At 41.4% G+C, this 23,224-nt stretch overlaps 1 protein-coding gene across 1 annotated transcript in view; it reads right to left on the bottom strand.

Annotated features, from left to right (window-relative positions):
• Positions 1 to 23,224, bottom strand: part of FBLIM1 (filamin binding LIM protein 1) — a 726,871-nt gene that overhangs the window by 131,898 nt on the left and 571,749 nt on the right. Inside the window, exon 3 of the mRNA XM_044061867.1 lies at positions 1,639 to 1,835. Coding sequence (XP_043917802.1) covers positions 1,639 to 1,835 — 197 coding nt within the window. The remainder of the gene's footprint in view (positions 1 to 1,638; positions 1,836 to 23,224) is intronic.

The raw sequence follows: 23,224 nt of genomic DNA on the forward strand, positions 1-23,224 counted from the left end.
ATGTTACACCATTAACATTTGTGCTACTGAACAACAGGCTTCTATAACTCTAATGACAGTAACACAGGTGCAAAAATGCAACTTATACAAACAATATAATACATACATCATTATTACTTTAAAGTCTGCACTTTTAAAGATGTGAGAGAAATAAAAACGCATCTCTCTCTCTCAATGATGATTTGAGCCTTAAAGCCCTTGTCTAAAGCTAGATAAGTGATAGACGGGCATTAGTCCCATCACAATGTGGATTTCATTGGGAGTGAGATTTTCTCATAGCTTCTGTAAGCAGCTATTAAACCTTCAGTTTATGGCTGTTCATTTGGGTTTGATTCTTTGTGCTTGTCTGGTTAAAATGCTGAAGTTATTAATTTTTCTTTCATTTTTAACAGTCATTTCCTTGCATTTTCATTGTTATCAATGGGGGAGGGATTAGCACTGTATTTACTTATGAACTCTGGATTAGTTGTTTTATTTGCTACAAGGCTATGGCTGAAAAAAGGACTTATATGGTCAGATAAAAATAGTGACAAATACCTCTTCCAGCAAAAGCCACACTACAGAGAAACTGAGAATAAACTGAGCAAAAGTAGCTATAGGACTGCCAGAAAGCAAAAAGTAGCAGGCATACCTCTCAACTACAGATTTTTGCAAAATGTCCAGATTTTTGCATCATATTTTTGGTCCATTTTTCATAGAATTGAGGTTTTCTGGCAAATCACTGCCGAATCATTAAAGATTGAAGTCAGAAAACAATGACAGACATTTGCATTTCAGACCATGTGTGTTCGTATGGAGCACATCAGTAGGACAAGAACAAATCTACAGAGCAAATGTGTGCATCTGAAGAAATCATTAGCATACATCTTAACCTCTTAGAGCAGGAAATCTGGACAAAGCCATAAATAATGGGGGGACAAAGGCCCAAAAGTAGGGACAATTTTTACATATTGCTCTTACAAAGTTAGATAGTTGCTAGAATAACAGGTTCTGCATTAGCATGAATTTTCTGAAGGGTATGAAGTCTGAAACTCATCTGTTTACTGTTATTTTCTGACTTCAATCTTTAATGATTATAGAAACATTTGTTAGAAAACCACAATTTTATGAAAAACAGATTAAAGAACATGAGGCAAAAATGTGGACATTCTGCGAAAATCTGTACAGTTGAGAGGTTATATAACAAATATAACTGAGTCACCGACACAAATTTGGTGAAATGTATCTGTACAGCACAAACAGACAAAGCCACTTTTACAGTTAATTTGAACCCTCCCCCACCCTTTGTCATCTGACATGTTTTCTGTTGGACACCCTGTCTCTGTTTATCCCAACCCACAGCCAGTTGTGGAACTGGAAATCAAAGAGAGCCGTTATGTGTTATTAATTTTGCACTGTCATTCAGTCATGCCTTCTGACTTGTTCTACTGATGATAACACAGTCCTTGCACTGCTCACACAACCACTCCGTCACTGTCGCAACATGCTTAGCACAATATGGACTATGATTTTCTTACTGTGAAAGGAATTTATGTCATGGTTGCAAAATGCTTAGCACAATATGGACTATGATTTTGTTACTGTGAAAGTAATCTTACAACTCAGATTGGTTGTGCTGTAGCCAAAAGTGCACTTTACCTGGAGAGATAGGGTTGGTGCTAGCGAATGATGTATCTGTGAATTAGAGGTGTCTGGTTTTGCTGAACTGTTAGTCGTCACTGCTAGAGCTGCTGCTGACAGCACAGGAGGAGGAGGAGGAGGAAGCAGACCGAGGTCAGACGTCTTGGATGTGTTGTCAAATGAAGGAGGTGGAGGTAGCGGTGGAGGAAGAAAATCTAAAACAAAATGAAGAATGTTTGAAGGCCAAGGAATGTTAGTCAGTCATGATTAACATCAACTAGTGAAATGAAGAGCTAAATTGTTCATTTGCCAATGTGCCAGACATCAGAAAATTAGCCATGACATTGATCTACATTTCATATAATGGCGTGGCTAAGAAAAATACCTTGTTTATTCTGTTATTCACTTTGCCTTCTTTCTTTTTTGTGTGTGTTCAGGTTTTCAAGTAGTAACAGAAATTCAAAAAATACAAAAGGTCTGCACCCCCACAGTAATTTAAGCAGGTTCCCTTGTGTCTGAGCAGCTACACTTACCTCTTTTCAGAATAAAAGCTATTCCTTTGTGTTCAGAAACAGAAACACCAGAAAGAAGAGTCAGGTGGAAAGGGAAGGAGTGAAGGGGCTTTGGTGTAAACAGCATTTATAACTATTTCAAATGCTGGCCAAAGCCTTTTCCCCAGCAAAGCCTTTTCTCCACCTGAAAGCTTCTGATATTGACTAGACATATTAATTAGATTTTTTTTTGTGTCTGTGCCTCTTTGAGAGGGACAGCTTGAGAGACTGACTAGCTGCAGCTATTTAAAGTATTATAGCCATTATAACTGCTCCAGCGAGAGGAAGGGGGTTGCCCTGAAATTCCAGCATCCCAATACATTGCCAGTATACCTCATCCTGGGCCTAACCACATGCAAGCTGGGAAGTGAGGGTGAGCATTATCATGCTGTCCATTGTGGGAGTGTTTGCACCACAGCGCAGGGTAGGAGATGACACTGAAATTAATATTGCAATGATAAGAATCTGCTTATATGTGTGCTAGAAAGCATGAATTGTTTTACCCTTTACCTGTCAACCATCAGCTCCCTCCTTTGGAAATGTTTTCCACCTTTACGCCTTGTAGCTGTTTTAGACACACAGAACCCCACAGTGCTGGGACTGGATGCATGAGTATTACCCCACATGCATTTATCCTGATGTTTGGGAGGCACAAATCCATGGTCCAGTGACCTGCCTTCCTGTCACAGCCAGCTTCAGCTAGATGCCAGTATTACAGTGAACTAAAGTGACACACTCCCAGCAGGGTTGGTGGGCTGCCAACAGCAATTCACTTCCATTCTCCCAGCTGGTTCATCCAGCATCTGAGCTACTTATTCTGTATGGGTTGACTGGGTTACCATCAGGGCTTTACTTTCTTTAAGAGATTGGTACAGCTCTCCTTGTCCCTTACTAAACTGACAACCATTTTTCCATTATTTGTCAAAGCACTTTTATCTGTAACTGTTAATGCACAATAGTGCACCATGAACAGCAATTAATATGACCAATTCAACACACTACATATCATTTTTACACCATCACTATAACTTTGTATCATCAACATTATATTTTAATAAAAACTTAAATACATCAGGTGGGTTAAATGGACACAGCTATGTGTTTATTGCCAGTTACTGCCGATAACCCTTATTTATTGAAGCCAATTATTTGGAGATGTACACAAGACAGAAATTTCAAGGATGCCATTTCTTTACTTTCTAGCAGTGCCCTAAAAGTACAGTTTTGTACCTACCATAAATGTAGATGTTCGAGTGCTAATACAGCTGCAGTAATCACAGATGGGTTTTCAGCCGTCAGTCCTCAATTCCAAAGTCTTGGTCGGCGTCGGTTTGTGTAAAACAACTTTTCTGACGCGTCAGGAAGGCCAGAGTATATAAGACACAGCCCGCGCCATGTTCTTCAGTCTTTCTTGCCCCAGATGTCAGGTGCCCCCAAAAGGAAGGCAATACATAAATAAGGCTTATCTACATATGCAAGCAATGCAATGTAATACAAAATCAGTGTAAGCAAGCAAATAAAACATAGCAGGATAACCCAGTCAGGTGGAATGAAGAGGTTGTTAGGCCCCATGCCTTTACCAAGTGGGGAAGGAGGGAGGAAACCTGTGCTGCAGCTTGCTTTTTCGAACATCTACATTTATGGTAGGTACAAAACTGTACTATGTTCATCGTGCATACAGCTGCAGTAATCACAGATGGGTAGAGTCCCAAAGCTATGCATAGGTGGTAGGTACTATGAGGAACTGGGTTGAGCCAGAATGCCCTGCAAAACAGCAGTGGCAAAGCCTGCTCTTGTTCTGGAATATAAGGGCAGGTGGTAGTGTTTTGTGAAGGTATGTACAGAACTCCAAGTGGCTGCCTCCAAAATATCTTTAGTAGGAACACCTCTGAGGAAGGCTGTAGAGGTGGCTGTGGCCCTGGTGGAGTGAGATCTGATACCAGTAGGGACAGATTTCCCATGATAGGAATAACAAAACCGTATGCAGTGGCCAATCCACTTGAAATGGTCTGTTTTGTAACTGGTCTCCCTTGAGCCCCTACGGCTAGGACACAAAAAGTTGTTCTGATTTCCTGAAGGACTTTGTTCTGTCCAAATACTATGGATGTCTAAAGAGTGAAGCAGCCTTTCCCCTTTGTTTTGAGGGTTAGGATAAAAGGTAGGTAGGTGTATGGCTTGATTTAAGGCTACCCTGGATACCACTTTGGCATAAAAGATGGGTTGGAAACCCTGTCCTGATGGAAGATGAGAAAGGGCTGCACCGCCATGAGGGCCTGTAGTTCAGAAACCCTACGAGCTGAAGTGATGGCCAGAAGGAAAGCTGTTTTCCAGGACAAATATTGCAAATCTGTTGAGGCAGCAGGTTCAAAAGGAGGCAATGTTAATTTTTCTAGTAATGTAATTAAGGTCCCAGGCTGGTATTGGTTGCTTCCTTGGAGGTCTTATATTCTTAGCCCTCTGAGGAACTGTCGTAAGAGTGGGTGAGAGAATAAAGGAGGATCCGTGTTGAATTCTGCAGAAATGGCTGAGGCATGTATTTTATAGAAGAAAATGAAAGTCCACTGTTCAGTAGTTCAGCTAGGTACTGTAAAACCTGAGGCAAGTTCAATTTTCTAGGGTCCTGGCCCCTTTTCTCATTCCAACAGCAAAACCGCTTCCATTTTGGAAGTAGCTTTTCTAGTAGATGGTCTTCTGGCCTCCAAAATGACATCCTGCACCTCCTTGGAGAGTAGGGTTTGTTGTGGTGTCAAGGAATTTTCCATGCAGCGAGGTTGAGTGTTTTCAGCTGACTGTGCAGAGTTTTGTAGCTGTTCTGAGTCAGTAGAAGAGGCATTAGAGGCAGGGACCAGGGAGAGTATGTGTTAGGCTCCTCAGAAGTGGATACCAGTGTTGCCTTGGCCAATCTGGAGCAATCAGTATCATCCTCGGTTTGTCTGTTCTTGCTTTCAAAAGCACCTTGGGCAGAAGAGGCAGAGGTGGGAATGCATAAACTGTCCATGCTGTCCAACTGAATGAAAGGGCCCACTTTCCAGGCCTTTGGATGAAATGTCCTTGAACAAAACTTTTCAGTTGATGGTTCCTGTGGGAGGCAAAAAGATCTATGTCTGGCCTCCCCCACGCTTGGATTATCTCTGTAAACACCTGAGGATGTAACTTCCATTCATGTGGATCTGTCATATTTCTGCTTAGAGTGTCTGCCAGTGTGTTTTCCAGTCCTGGCAAGTACTGTGCTTGAAGTTCGATTTGTCTTTCTAGAGCCAAGTTCAAAGAGTCATGGCTAGTCTGCACAAGGGGTATGAATGTGTTCCTCCTTGTTTGTTTATGTACCACATTACTGTGGTGTTGTCTGTTCTTATCAGTAATTGTCCTGGATGCAGGAAGTCCTTGAAAGCAGTAATTGCATTTATTACTGCTAGCATTTCGATTGATGTGAAGGTGCTTTTTGGACCATCTGCCCTGAATGCACCTGTCCTTCAGTAATCTGAGGTGTCTGTGGTTATTGCAGAATGGAAGGCCTGTGTTTACTTGACATGCTTGGGCCCACTTTTGCAAACATGGAATTATTGGTAAACTGTGACTGTGTTGAGACATTGAAGTTTCCTCATATGCAGCTTTGCACATGGGATTAGAAGAATGCAAGATGCCATGAATCCCAGAGCCTGCAGGATTTTCCTTGCAGTAAGCCTGGTACTTTTTGCTAGTGTTTTGAAGTACTGAGATAGTTGCCCTTGTTTTTCTGGCTGGTAAGATATGCCATCTGAGTGTTTGTGTCCAAGTTGGCACCCAGGAAGGTTATTTTCTGAGATGGTGTTTGCCTTGATTTCTTCTTGTTGATGGTATATCCCAGAAAGCAGTAACCATGTCACATATGCCAGATGTTCCAGTAGTATGTGTTTGCTGTCCGATCAGGCAGTTTGTATCCCTTGAAGTCTGCAGTAGGCAATCACTGATGCCAGGCACTTTGTGAATACTCTGGCAATGCAGAGAATTGATAGTGGATTGAACCTGCAAGAAATCTGAGGTATCTTCTGCAGCTTTGTCTGATTGGGACATGCAGGTATGCCTCCTTGAGGTCCAGTGTTACCAGCCAAAACTCCTTGCCCAGCATGGGAAGAAGTTGCTGTAATGTGAGCATCTTGAATTTTGGCACGAGGGATGTGTTTAGGATGGATAAGTCCAGAATGGGTCTCCAGTCGGTTCCTTTTCTTGGAACCAGAAATAGTCTTGAATAAAACCTTGACCTTGTTGGTACCTTTTGTATAGCTCTTATGTTCAGGAGCTTTGAAATTTGCAGTTGTGCCTCTGCCCTTTGATTTTGTGGCAGGTTTGGCATGCCTCTCATTTTGGAAGAGTGTGGAATTGAAATTTGTAGCCTCTGTTTATAATGTCCAGTATCCATTTGTCTGTTGTGACAATATGCCAATTGCTTGCAATAATGCTAGTTTCCTCCCAAAGGTGCTGCCAGCTGAGACTTGCTTGGCATGGAAATGAGGAGTCATTGGGTTTGCTTCCTGTATTGTTGTGCACTGTCTTCACCACCTCTTGGTGCTGGAGATTGCCATTGTCTGCCTCTATATGATCCTTGTGATTGTCCTCTGCCCCTTGTGTGTCTGTATCTACCTCTTTGGGGCTTGTCAGTGGCTGGAAAGGACCAGTTTTTTGAAGGCCAATTTCTGCTAAAGCGTGGTGGTTGGACCTGTAAGAAAGCCTTGACCGTTTGCATAGATTTGGCTTTTTCTTCCATTTTCCGTAGTATCTTCTCAGCATTAGTACCAAATAGTACATCCTTTTGCAAAGGAGCATCAAGAAGTTTAGCTTTCACATGATCAGGCAATTTTGTTCCTAAGCCAGGCATGTCTTGACTGATGCATCATAACCACATTGTAAGGTGTGTTTACCTATGCATCATATCCTGTAACTCTTTTAAATCTGGTTGTTCAGGTTGAGACATTTTGTTCTAATTGTGATAACAGGTACTGTTGATATTTAATCATATGAAACTGACAGTTTAAGGCCCTCATGGCTATTTACCCCACCTTTCTAGAGATCTGGATTCCCTTTCTGCAGGAGAGGATTCTTGGCAGTGGAGGCCTTTAATCCCTTGGGGCCTTGTGAAATGGTTTCAGGGTCAGCATTATGGCCTTTGTAGAGAAATTGGTGAGAGCTGGGTACTCTGTAATACCTATCAGGTTTTACTGGTGCAGGAGGCAGAGAATCAGGGTTTAGGCAAGCTAATAGACATCATCCAGTACATCCAAAACAGGGGTATAGCCAGAGGTCTGTGCTGAGGTAACCAAAGAAATTCCCTAAGTCTTTCTTGGAATCTGAAAAGTCTTGGCCTTCCCAATGGAAGTGTTCCTCAAAGTGTGCAGGGTTTCCCCAAAGAAAAATCCTCAGCAGGGGATACAGAAGGAATGGACTGTTCTGCATCCAAATCCTCAAATCTGCATCAGAATGTTCTGATAAAATAGATCCCTGATCAGAAGGAGATTCTTCCTCCACTCTGGGTCTCTTGTCAGGAGGGGCTGAGAACCTCTGATAAGAGTAATTAAATCCTCAGCCATTTTAAGCATCTGTTTCTTAGGCATGGGTCCAGGAGATGGGCCCTGTGCAACAGGCCTCGTGGGATGCCTGGCTGCTTTGGATTTAGTAAAAGCCTTTATAGAAAAGAAGATGAGGGCCTAAATACACCATGGGTGGAGGTGGACCTGTCCACATTAGTAGGCTCGACATTAGCAGGGGCTTCGTTGTAGTCTGGGAAAGGGCCGAGGACCCAGCGTCTCAGTTACAGAGGACACCGCCAAAGGAGAGTCAGGGACTGCAAAGGCATCTCGCTGAGAACCGACCACGGTAGCCTGTTTTGGAGTGGTGTCTCGGTCCTTTTCCTTTTGGACACATTTTATAATCAAAAGCTTTGCCAAAGTAGTGTTTGAAGGTAGCACCATGGTCTGGCAAACAAGGTATGCTATTTGCTTCCCACAAGAAATACAATTATTAACTTTTTCTGACATCGGTCTGAAAAGTTTCAACGGTGCGGACCAAGACTTTGGAATTCGGCCGACCGAGGGACCGCCTGACGGCTGAAAACCCATCTGTGATTACTGCAGCTGTATGCACGATGAACATCACTACAGAGCAACAGACAGCACTGTCAATATCTTGCCCTTCCAATTAATCTTGCCCACAGCATAACATTTTCACTTAATTCCTCTGGGCCACCTTACAATCTGTCAAGAAGCCATTGCCAGGCTGGTTAATCCCTGGCAACAATCATTTGAGGTTGTCTGACCTGTTGGAGGTCCAGATAAAGAGTTCTGACCACCGTTACATCGGCCTCCCTTCCCTTTCCTGCTTTCCGCTCCACTTACACAACTGTGACAATCTTGCCTAACCTGTCTATCTCACCTGGAGAAGGCAAAAACCTGAAAAACCCAGTGAGAACTAACAGACAATTCTTTCTGAACCCCTAATGTGATTATCCATGCAGGTCAATGGGTGCCTCATCCACCTTTAGACTGACTATATTCTGCCTGTCAAACTCCACCTGCTTTTATGAGGGGGCAGGTTGGATGAGGAAAGCTAATGAGGTAGAAATGGAAAAGACCTATTTGCTTTTTTCCCAGCCTATTCAGTTCTACCCCAAGGTAACTTGTCCCTCCCTAACCCTCCTGACCCTACTTGTTCCTCCCCACTGCTGTCTGAAACTTGAATCCAAGCTGACCTGCCTCGGACAAATGCTGGCTTGCTGCGAACTGGCTACACAGAAGTTTTACTCCTCAGAGTCTACAGAAATGGTTGAAGACTGAGCCAATGTTATATAATCCTGTCAGGAAGACCAGGAGCATCACAGATGGCCTCCATAATCACTGCTAGATGAGTGACCATAAAGGAATTACAGAAGTAATGCTCCACAGAGGAAGGAGTGGTTCTAAGATGAAGTCCTGTCTGTGTTTACAAGTTTTTTGCTTTTAGACAGCAATCTTAATAAGTTTGACTAAAAACTTAATTATACTTACATTTTACATTAACTTTTCTGAACAGCAATTTAGTGTATCCACATTATTAATGCTAAATGCAAATCATTTTCCTCAAAAAAACAGTTATAATTATTTCAGCTGCAATAAATGGGCATTTTATACAATTTACCAACTGTCCATTCATGTAACTAAAATTGCTCCCCCTCGAAAATACCATACTATATTTTCTGAGTTCCTTCAGCCTTAGCATCAGGGACATGACTGCACAAATTACTTCTCCCCCCATATTTCTCAGCAGTGAGGGACAATATTATATGGAATTGGAGGCAAGATCATAACACTGTAAATTGTTCAGATATTTTCTGTCATGCCCTTTTACTAGTAAGTGTGCCTGCTCATACTCCTGTGCAGATATCCACCTGCATATCTGATTGTATTACCACTCATATGTCATCCTGTGTGTCTGCGCCTACTCCAGCTCATATGTCTACCACTGTATCTGCTCGTACTCATACTCAGATCTCCATCTGTGTGACTGATTGTACTCCCACTCAGATATCCACCTGTGTGAGTGATGCACTAGCACATCTGCAGCACATCAAAAAAAACTCCCATCCAAAGAAAGACATATATATCACTGACTGATCATCCATGTTTTGCCATGTCCCCCTCAGAACTTGGAAACACTAATCAACCCTATGTTGTCACCACAGTGTACAGACACTGAGCACTCATATTATCAAAAATGTCATTTAAAACTAAATCCTTTCCTGAAAGAGGAGTTTAGGCATTTATTTATTTCAGGATTCTTATAAAACATGCACTTGTTAAACATATGACTGTTTTCTTAATCATTTAGTTTGATATTTTCATAAATGAACAACAGTATGTCTGAAAACTGTAACACCGGTAAAAAAAAAAAAAAAAAAAAATATATATATATATATATATATATATATATATATATATATATATATATATATATATATATAAATTGTGTAAAATAAATCAGCACAGTGCATGGCTTCTTCATCTGCAGACACAATAACTCAACGTGTAGTCAGAAATGCATATAACAACCTATCAGTACGCTGCCTGCCTTCTCTACAGCAAACCATGCAGTTACAGCTGGCTGTATAGATCTAGTGGTAGCCTTCAAAGCAAAGTCACTTTCATTCACAGACTGCATCAGTTCCCACTTACACTATCACCTTTACTGACTATACACACCTCAGATATCTGACTGTGATTGACAGGGCTGTCTGTAGGTGAAATGCAGCCCTAGATAAAGGAATCCATGCTATGCCTTTGACTTCCCACAGGGTCCTCTGCACCACCCACAGTGACCCCCATTTCCCCCAATCTGGCCTTCCAGTACCATACAAATAATTTATTTTGTTGTCTTACTCTTCAGCATTTCCTTTAGCCAACGTATCTTAACAGGTTAGAAAATCATTCTATGTTCCCCAACTTATAAATAAGGGCATGAAATCCAGATCAAGGAAGTTATAGTACCACTTTATTTGGCCCTTATTATACAAATCATTGGATATAATGCCCCCTTTGGTATGTACCTGACCAAGCATATGCAACAACTGCATCTCCCATAGATGAGCCTTACCAGGAGAATCTAGAGTATAAACACATTGTCCTATGTGGATTGCCTTAAAGCCCTATCTCTATACTCTGTCTCCTACAAGGTTGTATGCCTGGCGTACAAGACATCCTTGGATCTGGCTCCAATGGACCTTTTGCCCATTCACAAAATTAACTGCATCAAAACCACTATAGACTATGACTTACACTTTGCTTGTGACATAAATAGGACATGTCTGCAAGATATGTGTCTCAGAGGATCCCATACTCTGAAACAGGCTTCTCATCTATGTAAAGCAGAATCCATCACTAACCCTATTTAAGCATAATCTTAGCCAATGAATGGGAAATCGGAAATTCACCCTGGGTCTGGCCCCCATGTCCCTGATAGACAGAGGCAGAAAGTAATGCTCAAGGCTAACATACCTCCCCATAATCTCTAGAAACTTCCTAACTAATATACCCCCACCTAATAAATGCCCATGATACATAGGGATACAATTGGGTTGGATTCCATGGCTAGACTTATAAAGGCCCAAGTGGTCATTAGCCTAGTATATAGCTATGAACTACAAAGTGATATAAGCCAAGAGACTGGGATAAGCCATGGTGTTATAGCTACTTTCAGGTGCATTTTAGAATTTTTTTCAACTCTTTGATCCAATGATGGTCTGAACAAAAATTATGACTAAGGAAAGAAATTCAGAATTATTTTTTTTTCAAGGAAGAAATAACTTCTGTCCAAAGCTTAATGTTTAAAGCTGAGAAAATATCAGTTTTCCCAATAAACCAAAAAAGCAAATGCTTACAAGGATACAGTAATTATATCTGGGAACTATGCCTGGACCCTACCCCCCCCCAAAAAAAAACATAAGTCACCCTGTGTACTTATCTACTGTTAGATGCAGATACAATTGAAAGACAAAAATGGCCACTATCATATATTCAAGTTGTTGCTGTCATACATATACACAACATACACAGTCACCTCTACACTAAAATGACAGCCACTTTCTGGGTACCCCTTTGATGACAGACTGGGGCAAACATGAAAGAATAAATAGCCACAGTAGCAAATATTCAACTCATTGCTGTCAGATGTATGTACACAGCATATCTTACAGCTGTCTGAAAAAGATAACCATCTGTGTAGAAATATTATCTCTGATTGTGATTCTGCCAGTAGAAAAGCAGAAGACAATCTGGTGAGGAAGATTTGGGCAGACAGGAAGAAGGTAAGAGGAAGCGAGGATGTCCAGCAAAGAGGTGGGTGGATTGTGTGAAAGAAGATCTGTGACAAACAGGCATGAGTGTTAAAAAAGGCAGGAGTGTGGCACTGAATCGAGAGAGTTGTGACAGTTAACACGATACCCCAACCCCAAGTAGAAAAATGGGAAAAAGGGGGCTGATGATTGTAAATTAAGTGAAAAAATAATGATCACAGTAATCTAATCCAACGTTTTGCTCCTGGACAGTGCACCCCCCCCCCCACCTTGACAAGGTATAGCATCCTTTTGTACACACCGAAATGTGACTATGAAGAATGTTACAGAAATGATGATCAAATGGTTCCCAGCCCCCCCCCCCACTCACTCGCACACAAGCTATAGTGATTTTCTGTGTAAACGTCTGAGCAGATATGGCTTTAGATTAGGTAGGATCAGGAGTAGGGAGGAGAGGAGGGGGGCCTAACTAAGCCTGTGCCAAAATTCCCTTACACAGCTGGATCAGAGCTCTGAGAGTCTAGATGTTCTGAGAAAAGTAGTTGCTTGATAACTATTCTTGTTTAACTGCTAGCCAGAAGAGTTAAGTAGGTGCCCCACAATATTGTATGTGACCCCAATTATTTTTTCACACATGCAAAAATGTACTGGCAATTCTCACAAGCCAGCATGTCAGGTCCATCACAAGATACAAAGAAGCATATGTGAGCGCACACACTCACACTCACACTCACACTCACACTCACACTCACACTCACACTCACACTCACACTCACACTCACACTCACACACACACACACACACGCACACACTCATATATACATACATACGCACACTCTCTTTCTCTCTCTCTCTCTCTCTCTTTTTCTCCAACAGCACTCTTATCTACCGGCAATATGATGGGCATTAGGATCATTGCAGGCAACCAAAGAGTACCTGGATAAAACCTACAGAGAGACGGTGTGGAAATGCAGACTCTACACTCACCAGGCTGGACAAAAACAGGGTGACTGTAAGCTGCGTGATTGATGCCATGATCTGTGATGTCAAAAGGGCCATATGATCTCTTAAACCAGGCAAGTATGAATATAACCTAGTAGTAGCCCATGTGGGAATGAATGATTTGACACACTCCATACAAAGGAACATACAGGGAGATATGATATAACTTACTATGCGTGTGTTAGGGGCAGAGAAGACACAGGTCTTGAGCAGTATCTTGAACAATGCCTCGATACCAAGACAAGGTAATTGCCTTGCACAATTGGCTAACTAGCTGGTGTAATTCTAAAGGGTTCCAGTACTTATTGGCCTGGGATGAGAAGGTAGATAAGACTTCCTCTTTCAACAATGATGGCTTACATCTCTCATACCATGACTTCTGTACACTGGCTAAAGCTTTGTTGCCCATATAGTGCTTTTTTTAGGCAAAGTATCCTAACGGGACATTCAGTACAAACTCAAACCCAAATCCAGACAACATCATGATGACACCACTCATACCCAGGAGTCTAAACAGACAGATGCAAGAACTTGAGGTCTCCTGCAAATCAAACACATTTATATCTATGTAGTTACTGAGACATGGCTTCAGTCATACCTCTCAGCTGTCCATATTTTTGCAAAATGTACAGATTTTTGCCTCGTATTCTAGGTCTTTCTGGTTTTCTGGATTTTTGTGGCAAATCAGTGAGGACTGAATTCACTAAATAATTACAGACATTTGAGATTCAGACTTCATATCCTTCAGTAAATGCATGGTAACACAAGGCCTCTTATTCCAGCAACTTTCTAACTTTATAAGAGCATTATTTAAAATGTGTCCCTGTCTTTGGCTTTAACCCCCCCATTATTTTTGTCTTTGTCCACATTTTTTGTGCTAAGAGGTTGAGAGGTATGGTTTCAATGCAATAACAGCACTCCTTCTATACAGGGTTTAGCACTTTTCATGCCTTCAGACCCTCAAGTAACTGTGGAGAAATATCTGTATTTGTCAGAAATATCATCACCTCATGTCAGATTACCCACAACCACAACTTGGGGCTCCTGGAGATCCAGCCAACATTAACAAATCAACTATTACCTCATTGCTGGCTACAGAACCAGTCAATGTCTCCCAAAGGCCATGAATATTATGTTAACACCACTGAGAGGTTAAATATCAAACCAGATACCTCTGTGCTAGGGGATTTGAAATTACCTAGTCATTAACTTCAACACTTGCATCTCTAAAAATAGATACGCTCAGCATTTTCTGGATGTTAATATTAATGCACTAGATCAAATTGTAAAACTACACACTAGGGACTCTAATATCTTTGACCTGGTCTTTACCAACCTAGTCCCAGCTTGAACCTACCCTGCATCTCCTCATCCCTAGTTAAATCTGACCACTAGTCAGTCATTTTCTCTGTCAGGCCTAGTGGTACCACCCCACAACCAAATGAAACAGTCTAACCAAAACGAGACAGTCTTTTTCATTTCACCAGGGAAAACTTACTTCCATTTATAGTAGAACCTATGCAAAATGCCCATCATCATCATCAACCCCCTTTTTTCTATTTTCAATATTGGGTCGGGGTGTTGTGTCAACTGTTGCCATCTCTTTCTTGATTCAGTGCTACTCTCCTACCTTCTTCAACAGTCATGCCTAATTGTTGCAGGTCTTCTCTCACAAATATTCTTCACCAGATTGCCTTCTGATTTTCTGTAAATGTTGCTGAACCACTGTAATCCATTCTCTTTTACCTACTCTGCAATTGGAGCTACTTTGGCTTCTGCTCTGATGTCTTCATTTCCTAATCTGTCTCACAGTATGCATTCTACCACATCTCAGGCACTTCATTTCAATAACTTCTATCTTCATTAACTACTCTGCCTTTACTCCCAAAGTGTCTGTACCATACAGTGGTACTGGTCACACCACTGTTTTATACACTTTACTATTCAGCTTCTTTGGCATTCTTCTTTCATTCACTACCCTTGACACTGTGCCAGTTGGCTGCAGCCCCTCTGATTCTAGCTTTGAACTTGTTATTCAGACTTTCTTTCTCCTGAACCACCCCTCCCAGATACTTGAATCTGTTAACCTCATCCATTATTTTCCCTTCTATCTCAGTTCTCAGCTTCTTCTGAACTTCACCATCTGCTGCCATTACAACTGTCTTATCTGTATTCGGTTTTATCTCATGTGCCTTCAGTTTCACATTCCATTCCCCTATTCTTTGCTGGTGCTCTTGCTCAGAGTCTGCTTGTAATGCCACATTATCAGAATACAACTTTGTTGATCTGTCCCTTCTAACCTGTTTGATATTGTAATCCATCACCAGTATGAACAGTAGTGGGCTCAGATTTTAACCTTAATCCATACTCACTTCCACTGGGGACCCCTCTGTGAGATGAAACACTGTTCATACTCGAGTCTTTGGGTCCATGTACATAGCCTGCACTAATTCTACCAATGTTTCTGGGACTTGGAATCACCACAAGACTACCCAAATCAGCTTTCTTAGGAACCCTGTTATATGCTTTCTCCAAGTTTAGGAATGCCCAGTTGAACTCTTTCCTCATCTCAAGCTTCTTCTCCACTATCTGCTCACTGCAAGCATTAGGTTGGTTGTTCTGATTTGAATTTGAACTGCTCATCTCCCATTGTACTTTCTACAACTCTGTGTATTTGTTTATCAATCACCTTCTCCAGAACTTTCATACAGTGTGACCAGAGTTTGATGCTTCCGTACTGCCCAAAATTGTGGATATTTGTTACTGTACACTGACACTAGTTTATTTGCCAATCATCTGGAATATGCCTTTCTCTTCTTGCTGCTAAGACTACCCTCAGGATCCATTTTTCCCCTATCTAACCAAACATCTTGATCATATCTGTTGTGACCTCATCTGAGACTGGTTCCTTTCCCTGACTTTATTTTCCTTAGTGCTGTTCTTACTTCTTCTAGGATGAACCAAGCACCGGACAGCTCTTGGGTCTGTGTTTTTGTTTTAATAAATCCATTGGTTTTACCCAAGAGCTGCCTGGTGCTTGGTTCCTCCTCAAAACAGTGCTTCTTGTTTGATTATTAGTTTTGGTTTTGCACTGTTCTTCTACTTTTTGTGTGTTCTTCTAGGATGAGCTCCTCCTCTTCTTTCATTGTAGGCTGTTTTGGGGCAGTACATCTTCTGTGAGTTTTCTTTATTCAGAAGCTGCTAGACGTACTCCTTCCATCTGCTTTTGATGTCATCTGGACTGGTGAGCAGGCTGTTGCTGGCATCCCTTATGAAGGGTGTCTGACTATCTTCTTTATCTTTATGTCTTTGCCTTGCATCCTGATGTAGTTTCTTTGTGTCACCTACTGAGTCACTTTCCAGAAGCTTGTAGGTTGCCTCTGATGCCCTATTCTTTGCTATTGCAACTTCTCCTTTAGCCTCTTTGTTAGCCAAACAGTATTCCTTCTTAGCCTGGTTTGTCTTTTCCATATCCCACTTTTTCCTGCACTCCTTTCTTTTGATGACTTCTTGGACTTCTGCATTCCACCACCAGCTTTCCCTATTTACCTTATTATCATACCTGGCTTGTCCACACATCTGTTCTGCAGTCCTCACACATGCTGTTTTGAGGAGCTGCCATTCTTCAGCTCTACCTATTCCCTGTTCTTCCTGAGGTGCTTGAGCCCTGAGTAATTCCTTGAACTCTTGTGCTTTCTCTTCAGTCAGCTCCTATGTCTTCAGACAAGTCTCTGTTGTCCTTAGAGCATTCTCTGACCACTACTTGTAGCTGATTGTGGTAACCAGTGGTTTATGCCATTATCCAACTGTTTTACTGGGGATGACTTTGCAGTTGCTGAATCTACCCCAGTGCATTTTCCTTACTTGGGGGAAGTTTACTTGAGTTGCATGTTGGCAATGATTGTATGTGTTCTTGTAAATGTCTCCCTTGCTGTACTATGTGTTGGCCACCATCAAACTGAAGTCTAGAATGGGTTCTCTTCATTATTCCTGTTGTCCCACCCATGTGGATCCAGGTAGTCCTCATATCCCATTCTGCTTTTCCCAATATGTGCACTCAGTTCCCCTATTATCAACACCAACTCATGCTGTCCTGCTGTCTCTAGCAGGTTCTGCAACTGCTGTCTGAATGCACTCTTTTCCTCATTAGCACAACCTTTCTGTGAGGCATAGGCTGTGATTATGAATACTGCCCTATCATAGGCTGAGATTATGAATACTGCCCTATCATAGGCTGAGATTATGAATACTGCCCTATCATAGGCTGAGATTACGAATGGTGCCATATCATAGGCTGAGATTATGAATACTGCCCTATCATAGGCTGAGATTATGAATGGTGCCCTATCATAGGCTGCGATTATGAATGGTGCCATATCCTTACACTGCAGTCTGACTGCCATCAGTCTATCATTACTGCTGATGACATCTCTCGCTGTCTTCTGAGGCTTCTTCCTCATAATTTCCATACCAATTCCAGTCTGTCCCCCTCCTAAGTAGTGGACTCTGGATCCCAAGCCAGCTAGCTTTGCTACACTGCCCTTCCATGTTGCCACCTGAATACACAGGATGTTCAGCATCCTCCATACCATCATGTCATCCACTTTCAAATTGTGTCTTGTTAGTGATCCTAATCCTACACTGAGTGTAACAACTCTTACTTCATGTTTGGCAGGTTGATTGACTTTATGTCAAACTTTTGCTCAGCAGTTCTTCCCAACTAACTACTGGCCAAGCAATGGCTTATTGATCCAGGGCTGCTGGGCTTTATGGTAGGCACACACTGACCAAAAGGGGCACACACACACCTCCCACTGTTAGCATGGGTCCCTGATGTAAGTCGAAATAGGTTATGTCCTCAGACTACTTATCACAGGCAAATGCCCATGCCCAGTTTTGGTAACTTTAGTCAACACAACCAAATCATTTAGAATAAATGTTTACGCCATTGAGTGGCATGCAGTTTGTGATCCAGGTTCTCCTATCTTGAGGGTACTATGCACCTCAGTTGATGCCCAAAGTGGATGGTCTGTACAACTCTTACTGGTAAATGCTGTTGAATATTGATATACCTAAGCTCTCAGCCGGACAAATGCTATACTCTTATGCTGTCTCCAAAGTATGGAACAACCTCCCTGCCTCTCTCAGAGCTATCAGCAATCATACCAGTTTAAAAAAATCCCTTAAACTGCATCTCTCCTCACAATGGATATGCATCTGCACCCCTATAGTCTACCCCATAACCTAACCTTTCTCAGAATACTTACTCTCTCCCACTGTATAACTAGCCCACCCAACATTTTCCTTTTCAAATCTCCTCCTTTTGCTGTCATTTTAGCCTCTGCTATCCCTACTTTAACCCTTCTGCCTCACTCTCCTTTCCTCTGTACTATGCTCAACTATCTCTCTACTTGCATCTCACTTACTCTCATACACTTTTTCACTTTCGCATGCCCCTAAGTAAAAATAGCTCTACTCCATTTCTTCAGATGATTCTATGTATTCTAACATTTGTTTGTATAATTATGCTTTAAGTATGCAATACTACTGCATTCTATACTATATACAATGTGTTATACTTTATCTGTCTGTAACTATACAATGTGTTAATACTTTATCTGTCTGTAACTATACAATGTGTTAATACTTTATCTGTCTGTAACTATACAATGTGTTAATACTTTATCTGTCTGTATCTATTCTTCTTTTTCTTTCGGCTGTTCCTGTGTAACTACATGTGGAGCTTTTCTCCCCGGGCCGCCACTGAAAATGGGCTCTTCTCAGGCCCAGTTGACTTTCCCAGTAAACAAATGCAATAAATAAACTCTTTTTGCTAAAGGCATCATCTGGAGTCTGTGCTGCTGCCCACAACTCTATTTTTGGATGAGTTTGAGAAAGAAACAGCTTACTTTTGGGAGGTCAGAGGAGCCCCAAAGAAACAACATGCAAACTTCATACAGGCATTGGCCGGAGGTCAAGATCAAACCTTGTACCTTGTACATGGCAGGCAAAGACTTTAATAGTTATGCCAAGTAGTCTAAGTTCTCAACAATCTCCTGCATATGGACCTAACAGAGAGGCTGCCACATTCACCATTGACGTTTACCAGTACCTAAAATAGCTGCATAGAAAACTCATTACCCATCAGCCCTAAATATAATGGTAAATTCAGGAATAATCACTGGTGGAACGCCAGTATTGATAAATTGTATAAAAAAAAGGACAATGATGAAAAGTTGTAAAAAATCTCCATCCCCTTATCTCCGGGCCACACTAAAACATACCAGAAAGGAATTTAAGAGTACTACTAGAAAATATAAAGCAGTGTATGAGCATAATCTCATTACAGCCACCAATGAAAACTACAGATTTTTTCATTAGTTATCTTAGGAAATGTAAGAATAATGCCCAACAATACCCAAGCTCATCTGTAATGATATCACATATTCCAATCTCAAGGATATAGCCAATACAAATTTAGTGCTAACTTTGCCCCACCTACCCATGTTGTTACCCCCAGTATCCCTGAAGATTTAATTTACCCTGAAGGCATCTTTAAGTTCGGTAAAAAAGCCCTGTCAAAGACTGAAAGTAATCCTTCCATGGGATCAGACAACATATTATGCTGCATTCGTATCAGTGCCAAGGATGTACTATTGGAGCTTCTACTTAAACTGTTCAACCTCAGCCTATCCACAGGAGGGTTTGTGCCTCTTGCCTGGAAAAGAGCCATTGTGTTACCCCTTCACAAGGGTGTCCCCCTCTATAGATCCAGGCAATTATTTGCCCATCAGCCTCACCAAACATATATGCAAAGCCATGAAAGGTATCATAGCAGAACTCATTTCTGCAGTTATAGGCAACTGAACTGATCTAGATCTCAATCAGTCTGGTTTTGTGAAAAGCTAATCCTGTCTCCTGAATCTAGTAAGCTTGTTTGAAAAGGTTACAGAGGCTGGGGCACTGGTCAGTCAGTGCACATTGCTTATTTTGATCTGGTCAAGGCTTTTGACACTATCCCCCAAGCTGGTATTGTTAAAAAATTAGAGAAGTTTAATGTAAACCCCATACATTATCCATCGCATTGCAAACTGGCTATCGGACACTAACCATATTGTGAAAGTTGCTGGTAACCTCTCTAAATGTAAAATTGTGACTAGAGGGGTGTACAGAAAAGACTGCTGGATCCTCTCCTAATTGGAATTTGTTTTGCAGACATCTACTCCAATATTCCAAAAGTGTAGCTGACCAAGTTTGCGCATGACTGCAAGCTGAGAACTATTATTCGTTCGTCCACTGGTACTAAACAACTCCAGCAAGTGCTGCAATGTGCACATACCTGATGTACTGAAAATGTTCTCAAGTTAAATTAAAAAAAAAAAAAAAATCAGCATATTATGTGGACAATTCTGCCTAATTTGATCATAATATTTCCACCATAGTCAGGAAATCCTTCTATTTGTCCCAGTCAGCTTTCAAGGGAATGTCATAAGATCAAAAGTATTCATCCTGCCACTGTACTCTTCCTTTATCAGATCCATTTTTGAAGACAGTGCCTCCTTTAACATGTATAAATCAAAGCATATTGCTCAACTGGAAAGGACCCAAAGATAACTTATCAAGAAAATCAAAGGCCTTAAATCGTTCAGCCATCCCGATAGATTAGTACATCTATCATTATATTGAGCAGCTTCCCTGTTGCTCCGAGGTGACCTGTGTCATGCTTTTTGAGCCATGAATGACCCAGTTCTATTTGACCTTCTCCTTCTTTGCAAAACCACTGGATCTACTAACACCAACACTGGGGTCCTTACTCAACACCAACAAATAAACAAGACTTGCTGATGAGATAGGTAACTAACTCAGTGTATTCTCCATCTTTGCAATAAGTTGCTTTTAAGGCTAGTCTTGATGATTGGATGGGTAGACAAAAACTTTCACTAGGATCGTCATGTACAGCCCTGCCCAATTTGGTGCTAAGTAATATTAAATGCTTGAAAAGGTAGACAAACTTTTAAGTGTGTCTACTTAAAGGTGTGTACAGCTAGGCATTTTATGGTCATTGTGACCACTTGACTAGCATTGTTCCTAAGCTCCTCTGTTCCTAAGTCAAGATTTTCTTCTCAGAACTTCTTAATGTCATTTTTATATGAATTTTTGGCATCCGCCATCTGTGACTAATGCATCTTTGCCTATGCAATATATTCCAGTGGCTGCATGTTGACTCACTTAATGTCACTTATGAATGTATCTGACATCAGCCAAGAGAGGCTCTATTATTACCTCATGGGCATTCATTTGCTTACAGTATGGAGATATGCCTTTCTCTCCTAACTGCTATGAAGCCTTTACTTATTAGTCACCATCTTGGATTCTATCTCCCTCTCTCTCTGTTGACACAGTCTTTTCCTCTATCATCTTGCTTTCTTTATTTATTTTAGATTTTTTGCTTTTTATATGTACAAGATCTTGCATATGTCTTCCATTATGACACCAATGCATACACGTCGCAACAGCTTAAAATTCTCAACCTATAACCTGCTATGCTATCATGTGGTGTGACGACTAAGAAGCATGTTTTCTTTTTAAAGCACTATTACCATAAGTCTATCCAGTGTCTCATCTTGACAGGCCATCTGGTTTCAAATTGCTGGCACCACTCGACTGTTGAACTGTCATGTTGTAGTTCAATACACCTAGACTCCATTTGCCCACTGGCTTGTGCAGCCATTTTAAGAGACCGTGATGAGTAATGACTAAACTTTCTACCAGACAAGAAGGCTTATAGATTTTTGAAAGCCCAAACTATTCCCAAACATTCTTTCTCAGTGGCTCATTATAGTTTCTCCTTCACAACGAGTCTACAGATGAGGAAGACTACTGAATGCTTGTCGTCCTCTACTGAGAGTTAGCTGAGCACAGATCTTAGACTGTGTCTTGAAGCAGATACCTATATTTTGAACTCCTGGCTGTTATTAGGACTAGCCATACACGCTGCCCATTCAATGTCTCCTAGAACATTTGGAAAGTTCCCTCACAGGCTGAGATCCATACAAGCTTGTATCACCTACCATTTCACATAATATCTGTCAGAGGAGTGGCTATTGTGCTGTAGTAAGGGACAGACTTCCTATAACACTCCACTTTCCCAAGACATGTTCTTACCCACTGTTTATGGTTTGTTAGCCTCAACCTTGGCGGGTTTTGGCTGGATCTTGTCACCACCCAGCCAGCAACAAAGGTAAGACACTTTTGTCATTATTATCTAGCATTTCTTTGTCTTGGCAGTTAGTCCTGTCCTTCTGCATTTGTTCAGTCCTTCTCCAAGATGTTTAGCATATTCCTGTAAAAACTGACACTGGATAGCAATGACACCCACGGTCCAGCTCCTGCCAGGATGTGACCTACCAGGAAATTTTCTGGAGCATTTTTCATCCCAAGGGATATTTTAGTAAATGTCTACATTCCAAAAGGATAACAAATGCTGAGACTTCCCTTGCTGCAGGTATCAAAGGTGCCTGCCAGTAGCAGTTTTTCAAAGTAGCAGTGGTCAGATATTTGGCCCCACCCAGCTTCTCTAAGGAATCATCTGTTCTAGGCATTGGATAAGCATTTAATTCTGCGGGAGTTTATTTTCTTATAATCTACTCAGAACGTGGTACTTCCATTGTTTTAACTAGCACCACTGGTGAGGCTTACAGACTGCTGGATTGTTGGACTAACCCCATAATTAACATGTCCAGAAATTTCTCCTGCATAGTTTGCTTGACTTGCACCATGACTTAGCAATGAACTTGCCTCAAAGTCCTGTAATACTGTCTAGAGTTTCTGAACCTGGGTAAAATCACTGCTTCATCCACTGAAATATCATACCAAGCATCACTGAGAAGATGTACAAGAGAATTACCCAATGGTTCCCCATCTGAACCACATTTTACAAGATTTACAAGATTAACTTTATTGTCATTCAACCGCATGCACGGCTGAATGAAATTTCATTCTTCAAAGCTCAACATTTATCAACAACAAAAACATTACACATAAAATCAAAATAAAAAACAACAGTACAAGCCAACCGTCGGTGCCATAAAACACAACTGCTACAATCCAACTCATGCACCAACTACATCAAAGTTTCAGTCCAACCGCAGGCACAGAAACATCAGCTGCCGCATCCTTGCATTCCGCTCAGCCCATAAACATTTCTCCAGTCCACCTAGGAACCACAGGGTACTCCATCTCCACATCAGAAACC

Source organism: Protopterus annectens, chromosome 2.part0 (genome assembly GCF_019279795.1).
Source record: "Protopterus annectens isolate FY-2018-M chromosome 2.part0, PAN1.0, whole genome shotgun sequence".
Taxonomy (NCBI): Eukaryota; Metazoa; Chordata; order Ceratodontiformes; family Protopteridae; genus Protopterus; species Protopterus annectens.